This window comes from Cygnus olor, chromosome 4 (assembly GCF_009769625.2).
Source record: "Cygnus olor isolate bCygOlo1 chromosome 4, bCygOlo1.pri.v2, whole genome shotgun sequence".
NCBI classification, from domain to species: Eukaryota; Metazoa; Chordata; class Aves; order Anseriformes; family Anatidae; genus Cygnus; species Cygnus olor.
Window position 1 is genome coordinate 52,884,631 of NC_049172.1, and position 23,867 is coordinate 52,908,497.

The 23,867-nt window shown below is 41.7% G+C and overlaps 1 protein-coding gene and 1 long non-coding RNA gene across 4 annotated transcripts in view; both read right to left on the reverse strand.

Annotated features, from left to right (window-relative positions):
* Window positions 1-23,867, reverse strand: part of LIMCH1 (LIM and calponin homology domains 1) — a 174,522-nt gene that overhangs the window by 85,799 nt on the left and 64,856 nt on the right. For all 3 annotated transcript variants that reach the window (XM_040554967.1, XM_040554966.1, XM_040554968.1), the window contains exons 2-3: window positions 23,056-23,126; window positions 10,279-10,348 (exon numbers count right to left, since the gene is read on the reverse strand). In XM_040554967.1, the coding sequence (XP_040410901.1) occupies window positions 10,279-10,348; window positions 23,056-23,126 (141 nt within the window). The remainder of the gene's footprint in view (window positions 1-10,278; window positions 10,349-23,055; window positions 23,127-23,867) is intronic.
* Window positions 3,147-5,044, reverse strand: LOC121069156. The gene is made up of 2 exons (XR_005819301.1): window positions 3,936-5,044; window positions 3,147-3,308 (listed from the first exon to the last, which is right to left on the reverse strand). It is a non-coding gene; the product is annotated as an uncharacterized LOC121069156 (long non-coding RNA).

A 23,867-nucleotide genomic window follows, 5' to 3' on the forward strand; every position in this document is an offset into this window, starting at 1 on the left:
CACACAACCAGCTCCCCAGTTATATATGGCAAGAAGCAAGCAGAGCAGCAGCAGCCCGGGCTATCAATTTATGGCCTGAAGTTCGTCACACCAAGACAGGTGCAAGGGTGAGATTCACACCTGGCATTCAGTCCAGCGTGCCTCCCAATGATACCAACATCAGTACTGGAAAAAAGGAAGAGAAGGGGAGCTGGGGGGAAGCATGTTTACCCTTGGCTGGAAGGGGAAACACAAACTGAATTCTAAATTCTGCAGGAGAACTAGTACAAAGAGAAAAGCCGAGGTGAGGAAGCCGTGTATAGCACAGCCTGAAACACGTTGCCTTGAGCTCAGCAGACACCCGCATGCATGCGCACATTTAGCAAGTTCAATACTTATTTAAAAGTCTGAAAAGAGAGTTCCCTTTCAGGCGTCTCCCAGCAATAAATCAGCGCCCACTCCGGCCCCACACAGCAGCAGACAGTCCCCACCTCAGCGACAGCGCTGCCTGCATGAGGATTAGAGGCAGAAGCAAACAAAAGTGTCAACAGAGCGAGGCCTTGAGCAGGACGCCACTCCGAACAGATGAGGGCTGCCTCTGTACCCCAGTAGTAACTTTCTAGACCATTATTTATATGGCTTGTCCAAAAATGAATGCGTGATCCTCCCTAGTAAGCCGTGGGGTGGGTTTCCACACTGTAGCACAAGGCTACGCAGCCTTCAAGAGGTTAACAGTGGTGTTGATGTACCTCAGTCAGACAGCTCAGCCTACCGCCGCATTTTTGCACAAGCAATTAACTAAGCTGCTTCCTTTGCAGCATTAATTTTAACAGGTTTACAATAGTATCATTAGACCTCTGGACATTTAAGAGGAAGCACATTACAATTGGAAAGTCCTGTGCCAAGAAGGAAGTGAGTGGCTTTAATCCAGGAGCACTGAGGAATGCAAAAGGCAAGGAGACTTCAGTGTCAGATATTTCAGCCTCTGTGAACTCTTGACCATGGCACCGGACTGCAGAATTTCGCCGGGCTCTTCAAGCAGAGAAATCAGTGCACGTGGGTCTTTAAGGCAACTGGGACGTACTCCGCTAGTTTCCCCTTTTGCTTGTTCGTTTTAAGCCAGGGAAACAACTGCAGCGTGATCTTTGGAGGGAGACACGTCCCATCATCTGCATTCAGCACGTACGCTCCTGCTGGTGACACGCACATCATCTGACAGAAAGCCACTCGCGCCGCCCGGAAAGGTTTTCTGCATGGAAACAGTACCAACAGTTGCTAGCAGACGTAAACTGCAGGAGAATTCACCGAGCTGAGCCACAGCCAGCAAGAGATTAGGGGCAGCATTCTTCCTCTACCATCAGCCGTGCACGGGCTGGGGTCTCACCAGGCTGTTGCTAACTTGCAGTTGCTCTCTTGTCACAAAAGGGTTTGGTAATAGGAAGCCTGGGCCCCGCTGGCCCATTTTGAGTTTGCAGATCTGTCGGTCTGACAACAGTGTGGAAACTTTTGCTCCCACTCACCTCGAGGGGGCCGCTCAGGTTAAGAGCTGCCTGGAAGCACCCTCCTGTCTCACATCTCGAGAGCCACTGTCGCCTGGCTATCCAAATTCTCCAGGATCACAAGGATTTTATGGGCAGCAGTACATGCACCACAGATGCTGTGAGAATGCAGGGTAGCAGCAAATACAGCAAATATTCTCACACCAGTCAGTGCCATTTCCACTGCAGTTATCTCTCTCTCTGTCAAATAAATACTGGGATCGAGCTGTCCCCTGGAGCAGAGGCTACATGTCACTGAAAAAGACAGTTGAGGATAACGCAGTATTTATAGCACAGACCCACAGGCTCCAACCTGTGAGAGGCTTTCCAGAATTAAGCGGTGAGAGCCCTAAGTGCAGTTTCAAACACAGCCTTTAAACTGGGAATTTCGGGACAAGACTTTCCCAGATCCCCATCTCCTTTGAGTTTGGCCAATAACTTAAGGATTGCATCCAAGTTTAAACTCCCTAGCTACAGCTTCACGGCTGCTTAACGCTGATGGAAGTTCATTCTGGTGCCAGCAGGAATGGCAGCTCCTTCCCTGCCGCAGAGAGACGGTTCCTTCCCTCCCGCTCACACGGCTGCAGCTCTACGACGAAGGAGAAGGGTGGTTTTCAGGCAGCTCACAGTTGCCTGCTCCAGCTAACAGCCATAGGAGCACTAGTGCTGGCATGGTAGAGGGTGTAGGAAAGTCACATTTGGATTAGTTGAAAGCAACCATAGCCTCAGGTCTAGTTTTCCTTGTCAAGGAGAAAATCTGAAAATACAGCCGATAGATACTTTTTAGCCTCAAGACATGGAAAGTCATAGCCCTGCTTATTTTGAGTGTGCTGGCCTACACACATGCAGCACGCCAGCTCTTTTCTTCTTTCATCCACGCTGCCACACTGATGAATTTTGCACCAGAAGTCACACAAAGATTGCAGATGCCTGGACATAACCCTAGCAGTGCTGCACTCATCAGAAGGCACAGGCAACACACTCATGCTCAGGGCATGTAATCCCTCCACGGAAAACTCCTGGAAATGCTCAGATGTTGAGGGAAGTCCTAAGTGTCGTCAGCAGGACTTGGCCTGAAGATGCTGGAGACATCCTGCTCGGGAGGCCTTTCATTTCTAAGGCAACGGCTGGAGGCAGCACTGGCTTCTTTACTCCATTTAAGTGCAACCCTAAGCTACACAGAGAATGGCATTTTGTTTGCAAAACTATCGTTTTTCTGATACTTAGATATACTAAGACTATGTTCTTCAAAAGCTTGCCATTTCTGAAATATCACTTGACCAGTCAGTAAACCAACGTAATACAAATCACGGCTGAACTTGGAGACCTTAGGATCTAAAATCTAAGTAATCTAAAAATTAATCCGGGGATCAATCTGCATTTTCCACAGGTGCAAAGTGAGCTCCTGCTGGAAACCAGCTGCCCTCCCCAGCCCCAGGAAAGACTCTGTCATTTATAGTAAAGGTTAATGCCGTGATAAGGGCAAGTTCACATTTCAGCTGCCTAGCATTAGGTTTGCAGCAGTAGCAATGTTTTTCTTTTTGCCATTTTCAAATGTTATCCCTACAATCCTTCACTTTATTAAACCTCCTATGTCAAAAAAAAAAAAAAAAAAAAAAAGAAGGTAAATAATCACTACACAAAGCCTTTATTTGTATAGTTTATAAATAGCGTCTTTGGAAGTCACTTGTCTTTCTGCCCAAACAGGTAGGTTCCTTGGTTTTAGTTGAGCACTTTTTTCTTAAGGGTGGTAGTTAGCTAACCCTTCTTGAGGCCAGGCAATAAAACTGTCTGTGTGAAACGGAAAAAAAAAATAGAAAAAAAATCAGAAAGGAACTGCTCCACAGTGACCATCCTCTCGGTTTTGCACACAGAAAAAGTTCTCCTTACCTCAGAATTACATATTAACATTTAAAATTATTCAATGTGAATAAAGTTAATTATAAATCTATTAATTAAAGCCGTGGTTGAAAACTGAAGTGGGGAGTGCGGTCTAAAAACAGGCTGTGAATCAGGAATGCCTGCGATATTTTTGTAAGCGTTATTTATTGTTTGTATTAACATACCGTCTAGGAGTCCTGGCCGTGGCGCAGGACTCATGGGGTGAGGTGTTAGACAAAAACAGACTAGCAGATGATCCTTCCCACAAAGAGCTTACACGTATTATTAGCTCTTGGCCAAAGCAAGTCACGACACTCTCAGTGGCAGTGCTCAGCAGGCACAGGGCACAGTTTAAGCTGACTGTGAAGCTGCACCATTGAACCCTAACCCGTCTGGTTTGGGAATAGGCCACGACAATGTGACAGTTTGCATCCACCCATAGCTGTGGTGCACAGCACGCACCCTACAAACCTTCACACATGTTGGCTGCTGCCATCCTGGCCAACAAGGAAACCGCGCACGGTGCCTGGGTCCTACCTGACAGACTTCACCTGGTAATGAGGGAAATGCTGCTGGGCACTGGCAAGAAGCATGGCAGAAAGGGACGGTCTCGTTAGCATGGCAAGCAGGGGTCCCAGCCAACACACAGCTTCGCTCACCGAGGGCACCGCAAGCACTGCAGCCAAGGAAGCACCCGCAGGGAGGGACCCGAAGACAGAATTCAGGTTGGGCTGCAGAAGCTCTGGCTGAGAGCGCTGGCTGGGACCAGCGGTGCACAAAGCACACAAAAACTTGAAAAATGTCCATTTGAGAACCAAGCAAGGTGTCCCTCGCCTCGAGTGTTGCCTACAGCCATCCAGCTCTGCTGGCAGCTAGACAGAAGGCACCCTCCTGGATATTAAGGTCAGCTCATCAGCCAGACTGCATGATGGACACAAAGACTACTGGGAGCTGGTGTTTGTAGCTAAACTCAGCTCCATCAGTCAAAGGCAAATACAGGAGGTGGGGTCATTTACCCCATTGTTTGTTTGTTTGCTTTTTGATGGCTCGCCTCTTACTGATTTTCTGTGATTTCAGCCTCACTCACATCTGTACACCAGGTTAAAGCCCAAACTTGGAGGTCTGGGCAACAAACCCAAGTGCAGCCGTGGAATAAGTCTTTGGTACATATGATATTGTCAGATGGATGATTAGTTTCCAGCATCAAAAGTATGTGTGTTTCTGAGCCAAATCCAACAGCATGGCAAGTACAAACATTTCAACCAATAAAATATTAAACAAAGTGCCAGCATTGTGTTTTGCACTAGTTTTTTTTTTCTCTAAATGGGAGGAGAAGTATACTTTCTGGACAGTATTTGCATGGTTAATTTGGAGCAATAAAAACTTTCAATTCAGTCTAAAACAACAGGCCACTCACTCTGTGCTTCCTGCCAAATTTGAACTGATGGCTGTTTTCGTCTTCTCTGATGAATTAACTACACTGTCCCTGTAGATTGTTCCACGCAGGCCCTGTTTACAAACACCCTGGTTAAGAAACACCTGTTGGTTTATTTTTGTATTCTTCATAAAACATAGAAATCTTTGTGCTTACAGCATACAGCTGAATTCATTAAAAAGGAATGTTACAGGGTAAAATCTGTCTGGCTAAGATGACACCAAATCAAATAAGCAGGAAAATCTAAATGAAAAATTAATTCAAAGGAAAAATAAAGCGAACTTTGAGGGGAAAAAATAAGCATACAGAAACACTGCAAATGCAAATTTTTGTGGTTTTTTTTTTTCCTCCCTTTCCCAAGGACATTATTGTTGTACTGTCCATTTACATTGCAGTACATGATGAGCCAAAGCACACAGTGCTGTTCCAAACCACTGGCCAGACAGTAAGTATTGCTCTAGTCAAACATTCAGATACCAGAACCGAAGGCATGCACAGGAGCTGTAAAGAAACCAATTACTACTAAGAAGATCCACAGAAACCATGACAGAATGGTTTGCATGGGATTTTGCTCTGCTGTTTGATGCTTTGTTTTCCACCAACAGTCCCAAAAATGCTTGTGGGATGTGAGTGCCAAGAACTTACTCCTGTTAGACAGTGAGGAAATCTTGCTTCTGTTTACTTCACATGTACCACACCTCACACAGCAGGACTTTTTATGGATACAATTGCACTGGCAAATGAATTTGTGCAGCAGAAATAAGAAGTACAAATTAAGGAAACAAATTATCATGTATTATGAATCTAGACATTACAAGAGAAGCTGGCTCTTTCCAGAAAGTGCTATAAGGAATTAGAGGGAGAGTGAGAAATTAAAAAAAAAATTTCTCATTCTTCCTTCAACAAAAATGTAACACTGAAGTATGAGTTAGAAAGATTAATAAAAACCAATAAACATCAATTAAAGGTCCACGTATTTCTCTATCTCCTCAAATTATTTTTAATTCTGTGAAATACATTACACTGTATTTGTGTCTTCACTATATTTGTGTCTTATAATTATATTTTGAGGCTCACATCATGAAGAAAAATCATTTAATTTGCTGAACTTAATTAGAAGTACAAATTCCTGAAAGTTAATGAATGCAATGCCGAAATACTGTTGAGACATCATATGACATCAAAACACATTGGAGTTTATGCAACAGGACAGCATAAAAGCAAATTACCAGCACCAACAGACAGGTAGCTATTCTTGATAAGGTTCATAGCAAGTTCCCAGAGAACATTTTGCCAAGAGAAACTTCCTAAGAAAATAATCACTGAAAAAAAAAAAACTTGTTTTCAAAGGAAGAAGCTTTTTTTTAAAAACAGTAAGTTACAGTTCTGTTCACCTCGGTGCAGTAACTATGCAACCAGGTGACTTTCACAGGGCTATTTTTTGCATTGCTAAGTCATACAAATATCACACATACAAAGATGAGGACCATACACAAGCTGAAAACTGGATACCACCATAAACAGATTTTTATTCAGTAGTGTTGAAACATGAGCCAAGACACAAGCTAAAGTTCAGCCCTTTAACTTTGTCTTGGCTACTTCCTACTATTATATGTGAGACTCTTTCACACAGTCTCTGAAGTAAGTGTCTAAGCTCCTGTGGGGATTGTTCAAGGAACTGAAGTAATGCTATAAACTCTCCTAAACTCTGTCAAACAAAAGATAAGGCAGAAACCTTTTCTTTTCTCACAGAGTGACATTATTGAGGGACAGGAAGCAAGAACTAGAATATTTTTAAAGGAAAAAGATAATTGACATATAGTGGTTAGCATTATAGAGCATTGCTTACCTAGGGTGCTGCAGATGTGTTATTTTTATAAAATTAAATATATAATGATATACTTGTACAAAATTGTAGAAATCTTAAAAATAAGTTGTGCCCACTATGAACATCGTACCCAATGAAGGAAACCAAATGCAACTCACTGAAAAATTGCTGGTTTTGTAAAAATCACTTATAATCGTATTCAACGTACTTTAGTAATCCATCATTGTGGTCTTTTAATTAAAAACTCAGCCAAAATACTTTTCCAGGCTTGCACAATTAAATGCATGAAATGATACTTCTGGAAAGCTAACAGCCTTAAAACAAAGACGTTCAGTATCAATTTCTAGCATGAGAAAATTTCTCCTGGAAACGTGGCTCTTTCAGCAAAGCCTGTTATTCCTACATGTGTTTAATATGTTCCTTGGATGTTTTGTGAATTTGCTTTTTGGTGGGAGTATTAGCTATCTGGATTAATGTATAATGAACAGGAATAAGAAAGCATTTCATCAAATCTAATACTCACTGCAAGTCTGAATACCAAGCCATTGGTCCTACGTTTTATTTCATTAAAGCAATGCATCATCTCTGCTGTGATAACAGAACCAGTCGGCACTTCTAGAGATGAAAGCAAATTACAAACAGGCCTGCCATGCTGAGCATATGTAATTCTATACGTAATGTTGCATACAATCCACATCCTGACTTAGACTCGCAACCAGACAAAGATCATCTTTGTCCATTTATACAGCCTGCACTTGGTAGAGTGGTGTGCAAAACCCTGAGCCCTTACTCTAACACTACCATGCTATGAAACAATAAATTTTGCTTACATGATTGCTGTTCTGGTATACAAAAGGTCTGCAAATAAGCCATTCCCTCTTAAACCACATGAGGAAATCACTGGTAAGAATTTCAGAGTAACTGCAGGTTCGTCTAGCTTCAAACACCAGGAAAAGTTTGAAGAATTCAATCTGTCAACAGTAGGCCAGTTGCACATAATACTTCACAGCAACGTTATAGGAAATCACTCAAACACCAAATATAGGCAAAATTTTTACAGCTGATAATAATTCCAGATGAATATCTCAGCATGCCCCCAGTACAGGCCTACAGCTTACTGTTACTTTCCTTCACTAAAGCGTGCCTCTTCATTTGTCCTTATAATAACAAAGGAGAAAAATAGACCATCATTTGGAGAAATGAAGTAGACTCAAGTAGACATTTTGTAGAGCTACATAATACATGACTGTTTATGCCTCTAGAGGTTAATGATGAAACAAAAGGAACAGTGAGTACTTTACCATTACTCGTAACTTTTAGCCGCAATTTCCTAAAAAAGAAAACCTACCTATTGCCTCTACTAGTGAACTATAGATTTATTTTATCAGCTATTGGGAAGAAATTAAGGTAGAATGGTTAAGTTACACTTTTTAGGCAGAAGCAATATCTAGGAGTTCAAAAGCACACATTTCACTCAAAGCAAAAGAGGTAGTTATGCTTCCATGGTATTTCCATGAGTACTGGAGGAAATCACACACACTGAGGTGAAATAACTGGAAAAGTTACTATATACTATGTTAAGCCAACCAAAGCTAAGATAATAAAGAGAAATCGACAATAAATAAAGGAATGTCCCTCATATGCAGTCAACCAACTAGGAGTTCTGACTTTCTGGAAAGCAACGTTAATGTTTTAATTTTTTTTAAGGCACATGGACATGGTACAGGTGCGGGAAAAGAAAAAGATACACTATGTGCTCAAACACAGTAGTGATGTCTGTACTTTAAAATATTATGCTGTAAATTCATGTTAACAGACAATCATAATCATTTTAAATTTGCACACAATCCTTGAAGCATTCACTCACCACTAAGTAAAAATAGCAACAGAAGTCAACAGGTACAGCACTAGACATGTTTAAAAGCAAGTCTCTGTTGGAAGGCTTTCTTTGTTTGGAATGATCTATTCACAACATAGTAGGTAAAAACACCGATTAGCAACGTTCAAAAAGCCAGAAGTGCCAGTGAACTTTTTAACAGTCTACTACTGTATTAGGAAAAATATTTAGAAAAATAATTACTGAAGGTAACTAAAGGACATGGGTACAGAAGTAAAAAAAAAAAGTCACCTTCCAAGACAAAAAAAAAAATCTGCTGTATTATTAATAGCTTGAAAAACATTTTTTTTCTTACTGCTTTGTAGACATACATCTGGCAAGTGAGAGGTTTATCTCAAAAAATGAGAACACACACACAATTAATGTTTCCACGTCCTTCCTTCTACAATCAACTTACCTTTGGGATTTTACACATGAATAAGAAAAAAAAACACACAATGTAATTTAATATCATCTTCTAAAAACAGTCATAACAAAATGGAATATTTTATGAATGGGAGCCAAGGAAAAGAGAATTGCACTACTGGTATCTTTTGCAACAGTTCATTGCAAATACACCTTTCAATTAGGAGTGGGTAGGAATAAACTAGATGGGTTTTAGGGGCAAAAGAAAAGCACACAAGAAAACATCACAAAATGGGTGGTGGGGATCACAAATGAAATTCTAAAACTATGCAGTATTCATGCAGAGATAGGCCTGTCAATCTACAGGTTGAGGGACCCAGACTCAAAAGCTAGGTAATTACATTACAGAACCAATTTAAAAATGAATGGAGCATGGTCTCTGAACACACTGAAACTTTTTAATGCTCTTTACATAAAGGAACATTGACCTCAACTATCAGCAAATAATACATTCCGGATCTTGGAAAACTAAGTTAAAACATCAGTAGTGTCGTAAGAGAAAAGAACTATGTATGCAAGTCTATCATTAGTCTAAATTGAGGATGGTCACCCTCCACACACCCAAGAGGCCCTTTTATTCTTAGCCACATCTCAAGGCCAAAAAAAAACAAACAAAAAATCAATACAGCCGTATTTCTGTGTCACACACCCTACACCCAGCACCCAGCTATACCCCCACTTCCCTTCCCAGCAGCAGGTACAAGACCGTGCCTCCCCCTTGAGGTGACCTCCCGAGCACCAGCACTCCGAAGAGTTGGAGAAAACTGTCCCAAGGGGCAGGTTCAGCCCACAGGCTCTAAGTACATCCTCTGTGGTCTTCCTTGCTCTTGACAGATTATGGCCAACTTCTGCTCTGCCCGTAAAGTCAACACGAAATGGTTCCCCAGATAGTCCTGCAATGAATGTTATCTGCAGACTGTGGTGTTCCGTGGAAAAGGCAAATGAGACAAAATATACAAATACATTTTTCTTTCTTTCCGAAAAGCTATCTTTTTGCGGTCACAGCTTGAAAAGCATACAATTGAGTTCTTAGGGAGCTAGAGCTGAAACTCTGAGACAGTATATAACCAAGAAGATATTTTTCCTCTAAAAATACACTCTCCCTCCTGAATACTTTCCCCTTATAAAGAAAAAAAAAAAAAAGGACTGGAAGGTCTTCAGATGACTGCACTGTTCAGATTTCAGCAGGACTGTCTGAGTTCAGTAAGTTAGAAGAGTTCAAATTACAAAAATAATTGCTATCTAAATCACACAGTCACAAAACCAAGGTGCAAAAAGCAGCACTGAAAGACTTTTATCCATTCGATATACTCACCAAACCTGCAATGGGGGTCGGTAGTCTATTGATCTTTTTTATCAATCCCGGCTTTATTGCATTCAGCAACCTGTCATGAGAAAGGAGTATTTATGAGTGATATGTCACAAAATGCAAATTATCAAACACTTGTGCCCAACATCAAAGCATTTCATTATGGCTGTAGAGATTCTCCCCTCCCGAAAACGCATGTGTGTACCCAAAGCTCCATGAAATGAAGAAATTGAAAAGAAGGAAAAATATCCACAGCACAGAATCCCAACAATATTTTCTTCATCTCCTAAATTGATGTAGATCACATCAGTCTTGACAGGTTGTGGGAAAATGTTGTCACATCAGTCTGCCTCCCCTGCCTAGAGGCAAGGCATGTCTGGAAGGAACTGAGAGCAGAAACCCTGAGGGCATCTGGGTATCACCACAGCTCAGAAAGAACAGTCCAGCAGTTTCTTTGCTGCAGGGTGAGGAATTTTCATCATAAAATCCTCTTGCAACAAACTGTGTTTCTCTACCACCCTTCCTCCAAGATAAAACCTTATTATGCTTTTTATCCGAAGGCCAAAAATTCAGTCCCAACCACTGGAAAGAAAATCATCAGATCAAGACGCTCATTTCAAATTCAAGATCTTGAAAGAAACCAAAAAAGAGGCCTATGGTAGTTTAAAACTCTAAAAATTGTCTACAAAGTGCCTACAATGAAAGAGAGGCATCTCATTTTGTGCAGGCAGTGTTCATTCAGGAACTACCCCTTCCAGCAGCCTACCATAACCACATGTGGCAATGAACACAATGTGAACCAGGTTTTGGGGAGCTGGGGGGACAATTTTTTTTTTTTTTATCATCTTGCAGTGAAAAACTGTGCAATCCAGCCTCATGCAGACTGCTGTACTATTCCTGCCTTCTGCTTATGCTAAAATCTAAAACTAATATGTCCTAGAAACAAACGATGAAAGAATATACTTTATATATATATATTTACATATACATATATATAATCTTTCTTCTCCCCTTAGTTGCACAGAATGGGAAGAAAAGAACCACACACCTCTTTTCCTACAGTCATCATTTTATTTCACATTTTTTTTGCAAACAAAAACTACTTTATTTTCCCCAAAGGCACAAACTTATTTTTCAGACTTGCACAGCAGCAGCCCTATAAACTAATATTTTTCATTTAGCTGCTGCAACAGGCAACTTAAGATTTCTTTTTCTTTAGAGCACTTCTTTCTGAATACTCTAGTTCTGTTACAGTGCCTATTCTGACTCAAGGAAAAAAATGATGTATTAAGTAAGGCATCCCATTTTCTTTATTACTAAAATGTGAATAAATCAGACACAATAACCAATACTGCAGGAGCACATCAAATGTGCTAGACAATATGTCATAGACAATAACAGAAAGTAAAATAAAGAGGTCTTAATGGAAACCCCAGAAGTCAAATCCAATTCTAAATAAATCGTCAAAGTGCATTGTACAGGCTTCCCTGTGAAATAAGGGAAGGGATAAAACGAAAGAAAAGAGTAGGCAATAAACAACACTTTAGATCACCGCTTGGAGTCTGAAGAGGGAGGAAATGGGACAGGGCAAGATGGAAAAGCCTGAGGAAGAAAGGTCTCTATTATTAAAATGTTTACCTCCTGTTGGAAACATCTCTAAACAGTCTGGCACTAAAAACCTTCAGGACTGGCTCACTGAAGAACGTGCCAAAGGCAGATTTCTTCCAGAGCGGACTGGCTGCTTCCAAACGATTGCCTCATCTCAAGCAACAGTCCAGATGCCAAAATACCAAGTGTTGCAAGCTGGCTCGGCCACCAACCCGGCTGAAAAGCCGTGCTGTTCATGCAGTGTCTCAGTGGGCGCCTGCAGCCACACAGTTACTGTCTGTCTCTGCTTCTCAAACAGCTACTGAATACATATACAGCGCACACAAACTAATTTTTCTGTGCCTATTTAGATTCATATACAGCACCTGTCTTGATATGTGAAGTTTTACCAGCTCCAGCAGGTTTCTGTCAGAATGACAAACAGAAATGCTCGCCATGTTGCTTGCAGACCTGGCCTGAGGCCACAGGCCAGGGGAAAAGGCATGCAGGGGAGAAAATGTCTCCCAGACCACACCTTCCTGCGTGGCCCTCTCCAGCCCCGCCACAACAGCAGCTCCAGGCTGTGTCACTCACACAACCCTAACCCTGGGCTCCTTCAGAGGGGAAGACCCTCAGACACGAGGCCTGCGAACAAGTGCACGGAGGAGACAACCTCTGCGGCCTTCCTCTGGCCCCACAGCACCGGCCCCATTTGCAGCCCTGCTGCAGCTCTGGGCTGTGCCGCTCCCCCAGCCCTAGCCCTGACCACAGCAGGGTATAAACATTTATAAACATCTGTTTATGAACATTTGCTGTCACTTCACTGCACCACTCAAAAAAGATCTTGTAAAAACCAACCGGTACCATTCAGAAACCTTAGCAACCAGTACCCGGCAGAGAACTGCTAGCTAACATACTGCAGGCAGCAGACAAGAGGCAACATGAGCGCAACCAGAAGCAGCTATTTTTTCTGCACTTAACTGCACAGCAAGGCTAGATAGCGGCACCGTATGCAAAAACGGCCAGGGGAACAATTCCAGAGTCTGTTTTCCAATCTTGTGGGTTATCTCTGAAAATTTTTTTGAGACTATGCCCCTGCCACCCCCCAAAAAAAGAGATAAAACAAGTTCACATTCTTCTTGAATCCCAAGTTTGGTAACTTACAGCATCGGAAACGCTGGTGAGCGGATCATCCTAGTACATTAAAAATATCCTTGTATTTCAGCAACTCCTGAGAAAGGTATGGAAAATACTGTGGCAGAACAGGTGTTACAGGAACAGGATGGAATCCATCAGCAGTAATACCCACAAGTGTTTGGTGCTTTATTTTCACAACATTTATCCTTATTACAAAAGCTAACCGTATCACCTTCATACCAAGTCACACAGCAGAAAATCAATGTAAGCCTGGCCACAAGACAGAGTTAAGGTCCTACCCTCTATCACATTAGACAAGTTACTTCCATCACTTCTGCAAGCACGTAACAGTGACAGTTATTGTACACATGTAATGCCTCATGACTGAGACTAAAAAGTTTGCAGTCTACCTCTCAGAAAATGAAAGCCTCCCCTAGTTTTATTTTAATGACTTCATAAAATATTTTTTCACTCTCTTGTTTCTGTAGTAGGAAGACACTTGAAGACAGCTGCTCAAAAACACACATCTAGTTGATGACACACATTACAATCCTCTGCCTCAAACACCTGATCAGGGTTAGCCAGTTTAGTCTAGTGAAGGCACTAAGGTCCCTACTGGCAGGTTCTGACAGAGGGTTTGGGACAAACGGATACTGACTTGTACTGAGACTTTGAATGATCACTCATTTCTCCGAGTACCTCCTACTGACCCTCTCTCCCCCACAGAAGTAGTCCTTTTTCTTGTGCAGTAAAAATCATTAGAGCTCAGGTATATTCAGGTATATATCCTTTGTTGTGAGGGCAACAAAGGCAGATGCACTGTTTGCTCCTGAACATAAATTAGGAGACCCCCAGTCCCACCCCCAAAATAAAGATCCACCAGTTGCAAGCTCAGGTTTTCCCAATCACAGATTTAGTTTACATTTTTGTACAGCTGGATTCTTTGAATAGAGAAAATCCACAAATGGACGTTCATCTTCTAAAGAACACAACAAAACCTTTACACCACTGTGTACCACATTCTGTTATGTGAAGCTCGGTGAGATACTGTATAAATGGTCAGAGTTGAGTGCTGAAGTTGGAATAGGAGTGTCTTTTTTGTTTGTTTCTGTACTACTTGTCATATTCCTGCAACTAGGAATCTAGGAAAACAGATGTCAATGGGACAAATCCAACCAAGCAGTCCTGAGTGAAGAAAAAACAGGATTATTTTAAATCTTCCATGATGTTTCTGTTTTCCCTTCCTCTCCAGTACGATATTGCTTATTTAAGGTCTGATATCACATGGTGAGGGAACAGCGGTGGCAACAAACCATCAAACAATGTCCTTTGGTATTGTTCTCAAAAGGACACCGTAGGTACAGTCCCCAAGCTCTACCCTTTTTGGTAGCTGGGGTTTGGTGACCAGCAGGCATTTTGGAGACAACTGGCAAAACAAGGTTAGGCAGTACTCTTAAAAAACTTCAGCTTTCAAGCAACTTGCTTCTCACAGAAAACATTTTGGAGTCTTAACGGTTACTTTTGTTAAAAGTTAAATGATATGGGGAGGAAAAAAGAAAAAAAAAAAAAGAAATATAAAGACTTCACTACTTCTACTGAGGCTGTTCTGGTACCTGATATAATCTGCATTTCTCTGACATAACCAAAAGGAACATCTAACAATGAAATTTCAGGGAACATTTTATCAGTAAAAGAAGCAAAGACATAGCAAAATGAAGCAAAGACAAGATAAAACAGTTCTTAAAAGAATTAAAATACAATATGATGAAGGAAAAAAAAAAAACAAAAAACAATCCTACCAAATCCCCAAAAGGCAGCAACCCAACACAGGGTAAAATCAAAGCTCTTCAGGTTCCATCTGTAAAACATGAGTCTCTACGCACATGCCTGACCCATTCCCAAAATCCTTCAGGCTCTTAGCTAGGATTTCTGTCCAACCCCTCTGGCATTTACGCACCTGCCCTGAGTCAGGTCAGTCCTCTGAAGTTCTTCACTTCTCTCCTTAAAGTTCTTGGCCACTTTCAGTGCGATATTCACATACCCATCCACCCCATCCCCTGGCCAGATACTGATCTAATCCTTTGGTAGTTGGCTGCTACATGTTGCTTGGTAAGACTCTGTACAGGAGCTAAAACCTGAGAGGGGCCTTACCTTATGGAAACATCAGGGCACAATGGCACTGGAAAGTTGATCCATTCCCCCTCTTATACAGAGAAGCTAGGTCATTTCCTTCCCCCTGTAAAACAGCTCTGGTGGGTATGGGAAGAATCAATTGCTCTATTCGGTACTGTCCCCAAGGCTTGAAATTCCAGAAGATAAGGTATCTCTGCAGTAGGACAGCCAGGCTGAAATCAGGACTAGCCACTGTGTGACTAACCTATGAGACCTTCCTGGGGTTGTTTATCAGCAGTTAAGAATTTGAAAAACCTCTGCCAGGAAGAGAAGGCGTTTCAGGCAACAGCTGATAAAAGATCTAATGAAAAGCACCAAGACAACTGCACATGAAATTCTTGCAAGAAAGCGTCAGTTAAGAAAATATTCAGAGGATGGTTGCCAAAACCCAGCCTCTAAGAAGACCTTGTTTCTAAGAGGAAATGGAAGAGAAGCACTTTCAGAGAAAAAGCTTCAGAAATGGGAAGAAAAAAAAAAAAAAAAAAAAAAAGAAAGGTTGAGATGATGTGTCATTCACAGATGATTCCAGCCTGGATGGATATGTATCCAATAGAGTTCTTTTCTCAAATAGCAGATCATATTCCTAAAAAGAAAAGCTTCCTAGTGACCTGAACTTAAAGTAAGAAGGCGTTTTATATTTGAGAGTTCAGGAAATTCTATCCACAGTAAACCTTCAAGAAGACATTTCTCTTTTTAATTTTTACAGATTTACATTCTAACAAGCAGCCTCTCAGCACTTGACAATTATTAGTCCAAACCGTTTCAGTATCTACATATTTTCACCTTATACTACATAGTGGCAGCTCCAAAAAGCCCAAAAATAGTTGAAAAGGAGAGAAAAACCCACTATTAATCTTAAATACAGGCAAATCACACTGAAACAGCACAGACAACAAAAGTCAATAGATTTTGTTGCAAAGGAAGTGTCAAAGAAGTTTCAAAGTATCGAGATGTTCCTGAGGTCACAAAAATATTTTTGGGAAAACATTCTTGAGCGATTGCTAATGATGCCCCTGTTATTATTTATGTAGGGTCAGATGAACAAGGTGCTTTTTTAACATGCAAAACAGAACTGACTTTGTCATATAAAAGGCTCACAGTCCCATCTAATAACTAAAAGGAGAATACAGAACTATGCAAACCTGTAGGACTGAGAAAACAAGTCAGCCAAATACAGCATTGCATGGGCCTTGCTCTGCCAAAGACTAAAAATATGAACAAGATAGAGGTCTTGCAAAACAGCTCAAGAAAGGCAACAGGGAAGATTGTGCCTTCGCAAGGACTATTTATACAGAACCTACCGCCACAATGAATGACACGTAGAGTGTCTCGTGTACCTGTAGATTTACAGCTCTTAGTTTTACAGAGAGCAGCAATAAGCACGGATAATTACCCGAAGTATTTATCCAAAACAATTTCTTAAATATACACTCCTGGAAAACTGAAACCTCTCACATGATTGCCTTGCTTTGCACTTCAGCAAAACTCAGTTTGAATGGATCACTGTTCCGCAGTCTCTTGCTCTGTCAATCACCAACCTACGCTGGAAAAACCCTGCTATTTAGTCTGCTGAGATGCATATTTCTTTTTTGACATAAAAACAAAGACAGGCCATTCTAGTTGTACTCAAGCATGCTCCTCAATGGCCATTCTCCCCTTCTCATGCACACAGCTGAGCATTATAGTTTACGTTACCCTTGACCCCTCACCTGAACCATACAAATAAATAGCTCTTCATTTTAACATGGTAATAAAACTTAAAGATTAAAAACTGTGGATTCATATAAATCTGTTTCAAATGTCCTCACATGAACCTAAATCTTAATGCTTAATGAGCCTTGGGGCCCGTCTCTCTAAACTGGAGACATGCCAAATCCACGATGCCGATAATGTTTTGGCTTTACAATACGCAGCCTGAAAACCACAGAACACCAATCCCTTTTTACCTCAAGGCATGGGTCACATTCAAAACTTCAAGTATGTCTATGAAACTCAAATACCTTCTTAGTTTCCAGGAATGGCAAATTCAAACAAAGCTTAATTAAGCGTAAGGGGCTAAGCAGCCACTAACTTCTCCAGTGAGGTATCCGGCAAGACAAGAGTCCCTGCACTGTACATCACACAGCAGAGTGCTGAATTGATACCAGGGCCATACCACTGACAGATAAATAAAATAACATAAAAATCCTACAATCTACAATGACTGCATACTTGTTTTCCCCTACCAGGTCTCCACAAGTGGCAGGGCAATTTTAAATAAAGGACGTTAACTTGCAAAACCAATCTGATTTTTAAACAGCCAAACAACTGAAATACCCTATAGATAATTAAAGCTGTTCTGAAGTCGAGTTCCACACCTAGCGGTACCACTGACGCAGAAGACAAAGTTTTACTATCCCACAGCATTATACTTGCACTGATCTGGCACATATCCAGCCCTCACTGAAAACGGCATTCATGTCAGCCCAAAGCTTGGTCAGATGCACTGTAACCATGATGCAAGCCCAAAGAAACTCTGCTCTCCGAGAATAAGCAGCTCATTCATCACCAGAGACATAAAGAACACAAGCCAAGGAGATTTCTTATTTATAGAAGAAAATGATTCTCATGACAGAATAAATGATAAATTCCTTTAAGTAATTCTTGATCACAATCACTTTCAGCTCACGTAGATTTATAGCCCCGCTTCATGCTTTTCTTTAAATACTGTTAAAACAATCAGTGTCCATGACTAACTTCTCACATCTTTTCTCACACTTAAAAGTACAATAAAGATTGTAGGTTTTAGTTTTTAAGTGCATATATCCCTAACATGCATGACTGAAGGGAAGTGCCTTTCCTAGACATTTTCCTGCATGAGAAAAGGGATAAAACTTTTTCCTTAACTCCCTGTACATGGCCAATTTTACCAAGATTACTTAAAAGCAACAACCCCCCTTTGTATTTGCTCCTTCAAAAAATAGAGAAAAGGAGCAGAGTCAAAGAATGCTGATTACAAACATGAATCATCATTTCTGTGCACTTTACTAACTTACATAACACCACATGCTAATCTAGAAAATAAATGCCTTGAAAAAAAAGAAGGAAAATTTTGAGAAAATGTTCCTAATCTAGTATCCAGAACTACATATGCAAGTGGCATCTATCTTTAATCACATACGGTTATTACTCTTTCACTTTTATGTGTTTATGCCATGGCTTCCCAAGGTATGAAGTTAAGTATTTGTTAGAACTTTCACGTTTGAGAGAAATCAAAGATTTATTATGGCTGCATTTACTGCTATAAATTGATTTACATACAAACATAAAGCAGACACACAAATAAACTGTTCTACATATAGAACCCATGGTATTACACACTATCATGACACTGCTGCGCTACACTGCAAAGCCAACTCATTTGTGCTGATATCTGAATCTGGATTTGGTTTAAGGTCCTTTGCCTACAGTCCACATCCCAACTGTTATATATGATCCCAATTGCTTCTCATAAATGCTTACAGGTGCATTTCCCTACTTAACTAGGCGCCTTCAACCCTTTGATAGTCATATCAAGGCAAGTAAATAACTTGGATTTTCAAGTCTCACATCCCCACAGACCTCTCTAACTACTGAATACCCAACACAACAGGCGAGAACCTGCAGCAGCAGCACAGGGCAAGGGGAGGCGGGCAGCGGGGAGAACAGAAAGGAACTCCTCTCCTTAAAAACACCTCCAAGAATATTAGAGCAATTAATAACTGGGCAAGGTTACAAGAAGTTGTATGCATCTCTATCTTCATGTAATACTTTTAAACTTACTAATAACAATTGTTGCATGATTAAAAATAAAAGCAACTTCTACTTCCTTCCGCACTGTTTCAGTAAAGCAACAGAACTAACCATGTCAGTGGGGCAGGTGGGGGCGGGGGCAGACAGCATAAACTTTTTTCTGTTCCTATCAACCTTCATTCAGATGTCTGAATCTATAGGATATCTGGGTCAAATCTAAATATTAAAGCTATGCGGGAAAAAGGGGAAAAAGGGGAAAAAGGGGAAAAAGAATGTATGCTGGAGCACAAGCTGGGAATTTCTAGAGATATTTGCTGCTGTTGATATTGCATTCCTCCCTCATACAGTTTTCTGTCTTGTCCCCAGGAAGGCATATTTGCCCACACATGCAGAAGCGTAGCCAGGAAGCTCCTCAGTCTTTGCATACAACAATTTAATACACAAAGCAAGAACGGAGCCATAACTGCCTCTGTCTAGCTGTGTCTGATGTCCCTTGCTGAAATCGCCATCTGCACCGATGTCAGGCAGCTATGCTAAAAAGCCATGAAATCATTTCAGAAAAACAGGAGTAGTAGTCATTGGCTTCTAAGCACAGCTGGGTGAACAATCAGAGCTGGTACTGTCAGGGAAACTGCACAAGTGGGCTTTCAAAGCCAGCAAGAAGGAAGGGCTTGTGTTACTCTCATCTGTCAGCGTGCGACTTGATGGCACCCTGCATTGTTTAAATACGTTCCTGAGCTGAGCGTGGTGAGCTATCAAAGTGTCATAATGAGGCTGATCGAGATGCCAGCCGATCAAACCGAGCAAACACTCCCAGGAACCAGGCACGAGGACTTGCGGGTGCCTGTGGCTAGCTCAGGAGCGTAAGGCCTCCCTGCTAGTCAGGCTGTCGGTGCACAACACGTCCCTCCCAAGAGTCTGAGCTTTTGGCATGGTGCAGTTGCATTAGTTTTCATGTACTGAAATATGGGCATAGCTGCTGGATGCGAATGAATGATCTGTAACCAGTGTAGTGACATCTGCCTGAGTTTGCAGTGGACTGCTACAGCAGTACCTCAAGCATTCACATCTCAGTAGTCTGCTAATTACCAGAGCCACAGCTGGGAGAGATTTATGAGTCAAGGGTCTGTCAGCAGGGAAGTGAAGTGCTGCAAAAGGCTTGCAGGAGAAGGTGAGCATCACTACAGGTTCTGAAATATCCCTTGAAGGAGCTGATAAGAGAGAAGATGGAAAGTTCCTGTTACTGCCTTGCTGAAACGGGAACCTGCACCTGAGGAAGTGTAGGCCGTAGGCATTGCAATCAGCTGGAGGGAGGCCTGGCATTACTGTGTGAAAGGCTCCAACAACCTGCTGCAAAGATTTCCCCTGTGTCGTTTTGCACATGGCTAGTCTGGCTGTTAGCAGACTGGACTCCAACTCTGGAGGTATTCAAGGCCAGGCTGGATGAGGCCGTGGGCAACCTGATCTAGAGGGTGGTATCCCTGCCCATGGCAGGGCGGGGTGGAACCAGGTGATCTTTAAGGTCCCTTCCAACCCGAGCCATTGTATGGTTCTATGGTGCCTACCTCTCTGCTCCTCCCACTTTGGGGCAAAAAGCCTGCATGGTCCATGGGCAACTTGAGACCTCTTTGGGAGACAGAGGGCAAAGTGGCTGTGTCTACCTGCTGACATCAGTTCCCAGTCTTGTAGCTTCTGGGATCCCTCAGGACACAAATTCACATTCGGTCCTCATCTCAAAACACAACAGGTAACAAGAACACTGAAACACCCATCTGAAAGTAAGCCCCAGTCCATGCTCACGTGGGCATCACCTGCAAAAGTGCCTGGCTATGAGTTGTCAGCTAATGACACTAGCAATTACTGTTGTCCTGTGGAGACAAACTGAGGCAGGTTTAGCTTTTTCCTAAAACTTTCAAGGAACAAATCAAATAAACCAGACCAAAGGTAATGACTTCTTCCATCTTCAGAAACCTAAGAAACCTGTAATTCCTTTCTTGCCTTCTGTAGCTTATCAGAGACTTTGAGATGCAGTTTTCATCTACTTTGTTGAGTTGTGATAAAAGCACAACAGATTGGAAAAGAGAGCTTGAATACTGGTAGATTTTGCTCATAAGGCAGGTACCCCGGTAAGGTCTCTGACTAAACAGAAAACTCCTGTCTACAAAGTCAGTATTGCCTGTGGCAGCTTTACTACCAGTGCTTCACTGAGCAAGAGATAAAAAAAATAAATTATCAGTGCTTCATCTGCCAAAGCTTGTACTTTTCAAAGATGCATTAAGAGCTCTGTGTTACACCTCCAAATTTCTACTGAGTTCTTACAGTGGACTTGGATGCAGTGAGGAGCAAACTTTTATTGTTGGCCTCATAAATTCTTCATCATCAGAAAGCCAGACTTGAAGGCCTAAGTGGCAGCTCTGGTTAATGCTACGCAGCCTACTAGAACTTCACCCACCAACCACAGCTGCCAGTTGCCACATGTAATACGGACCTCTCAGGTCAGAGGTTGAGGAGACAGGTCCCTTCAGACTGGTTTGCACAGATCCACACGTGGTGAGCAAGGACAAGCACTTTGCCCAACATCACAGAGCAAGTTAGCAGTATAACCCAAGTGTTGTCCCTTCACCTTCTTGCTACTGGAGTTTACAGCCCCCTAAGAAACACGTATTCACACGTGGTTTTTTTTTTTTTTAATCAAATCATTAGTTAAGCTTTCCATCTACAGCATTTAAATCAGACTACATCTGTGTACTTGAAGATAAGATTAGAATCTAATCTTGAAATACACATCCCTTACTTTTCATGCAACACAATTCAACCTTAACATTTAAAGAGCACTGTGAAGTGACTCAGCTCTCAGTACTTCAATTGAACACGCAGAGGAGTGAGATCTTGAGCAAGAGGCAACCCTTACGTACAGAGGGGTAAACGCCACGCTCCTTCCGAGTTACACAACATTTGATCAACAATAACAACTACTTCCCTCCTCCCAAAGCCACTCCTCAGCAAAGACATGCAACTACAATCAAACAAGATCGTATCACTTCCTTTATGCTTTTTTCCACTTTAACAGCTAAAGTTCAAGGTATCTGATTAATGACACCAGTGAGATATACAACAGTATTTACACAAGTAAGTTTCAAAGTTATTGTAAACTACCTGCAGTTGACTTACAGGATATTAGCTCAACCATACTGCTGAAAACAGACTCCAAGTTCCAGCACCTTTCATAGTATAAAACAAACAATAGCTGCAATGTTCCAGCTAAACATCTCAGGAGATCTCATTCATAAATTTCAATATGCATTCAGTTCTGCACAAGCTTCATCCTTCTGGTGTGCAAAGACAGCTGTTACCTACTTCAGTGACAACCCTGCCTGCCCAGGGAAAGAAATCCGTCCATACAGACGATTCAGGTCAGCATATTGTCCCAAACTCCTGACATCCTGCATGGGATTTTCAAATAACATGGGGCATTAGGGCACACTTCCAAATTTCTCTTAAAAGTCACCAGCTTTGGCATCCAAGGCCACAATGTGCTTTTGGAAGACTCTGCCAAAAACCTGCTGCTAAAACCACAGAGAGAAACATGCAAAAGTTAACTTGCATCTCTTGTCCAAAAATTACAAGACACATCATTCAAATACACCTTTAGGTAAAATTTGGAGGATGCCTAAACTTTCCAGAAACTATAAAAGCAGCTGAGTATCGATGGTGTTCAGATGGTTAACTCTTGACAGCACTTGGACCTGGAGTTGCTCCAAAACACTTCACTGCAGTGGAGACACCTATAGGCAGGTGTGGAACACCATTCCCCAATCTGTGGTTATCATCTTTAAATAAAAGGAAACCAAAAAGCAAACATCATTTTCACTTTACATAACTCAACTAAGGAGCTGGGGTGGAGTGAGGGAAGCACTCTGCAAAGCCTGTTTTTTTTAAGCCACATTTCAATCCTCACCGTAACAATAGCATCAGCACTGAAAGGATGCTGCAGTGAAATACCAGTGTGCACAATGTCAAAGCTTGCAAAAGGAAACCAACAGACATACTCGTTAAAAATCATTTCATCTATAGTCAAGAATGTACTCAAGGCTCAAAACCATAAGTGTTACTTACTCACACAGAAGAATGCCGTTTTCTAATCCAGAACGGAAGTCTTTCTCACCAAAACTTCTGCCTGTCACTTGCTGCAAAAAAGTAGGGGGAAACGAAAGAGTGGCACATGTTAGAAGGTGTGCTTTTCAAGAGCAATTCATAGCATACAGTTAAAGCATCTGCTGCAAATGAAACATCTGAATTTTACAGGCAGGCATTGCCAAAGAGCTAAGCTGTGTACATCAACCAGGTTCTTCCTTCCCATTTCACTGAGCTATTTAACACATTTAACAGAGCTATTTAACAGAGCTATTTGCTCTGGCCAGTGCACTTACAGATTATAACAGCGCTGTTGCTTAGAGGTAAGAAAATCCAGACACAACAATGAAACCTTCTGAATGTTTTTATAATTTTATCCTAAAGCATTCTGAATTTTAGAACGACTGTATTTAGACAAACTATGTGGTTTTGCTGCTTTTTTGCACCTTATTAAAAATTTTGCGTTGGGCTTGAACTTTTGGCCTTTAACCTCTCGCCTTCACATAATTAGCAAATCCAGCCGGAAGCACCCACATGAGTTGTGGTCCTTCAGCCACGCACCACCATACTCCTCGCCATATGAAATGACATTTCACATCATGAAGTCAACTGTGAGCATGAACACAAACTTGGAGGAAGCTCAAGTTCTGGCACATACTCATCCCTCTCAGGGGCGCTGGGACCAGGCGGTACGTTCTGCATTACAAGCTCTTAAGCTCTCCTCTTGGAGATGGGCCGTGAAGGGACCATCTAGGAATCCTAATCCTGCTTGAGGGTGCCGGATGCTAGAGGCA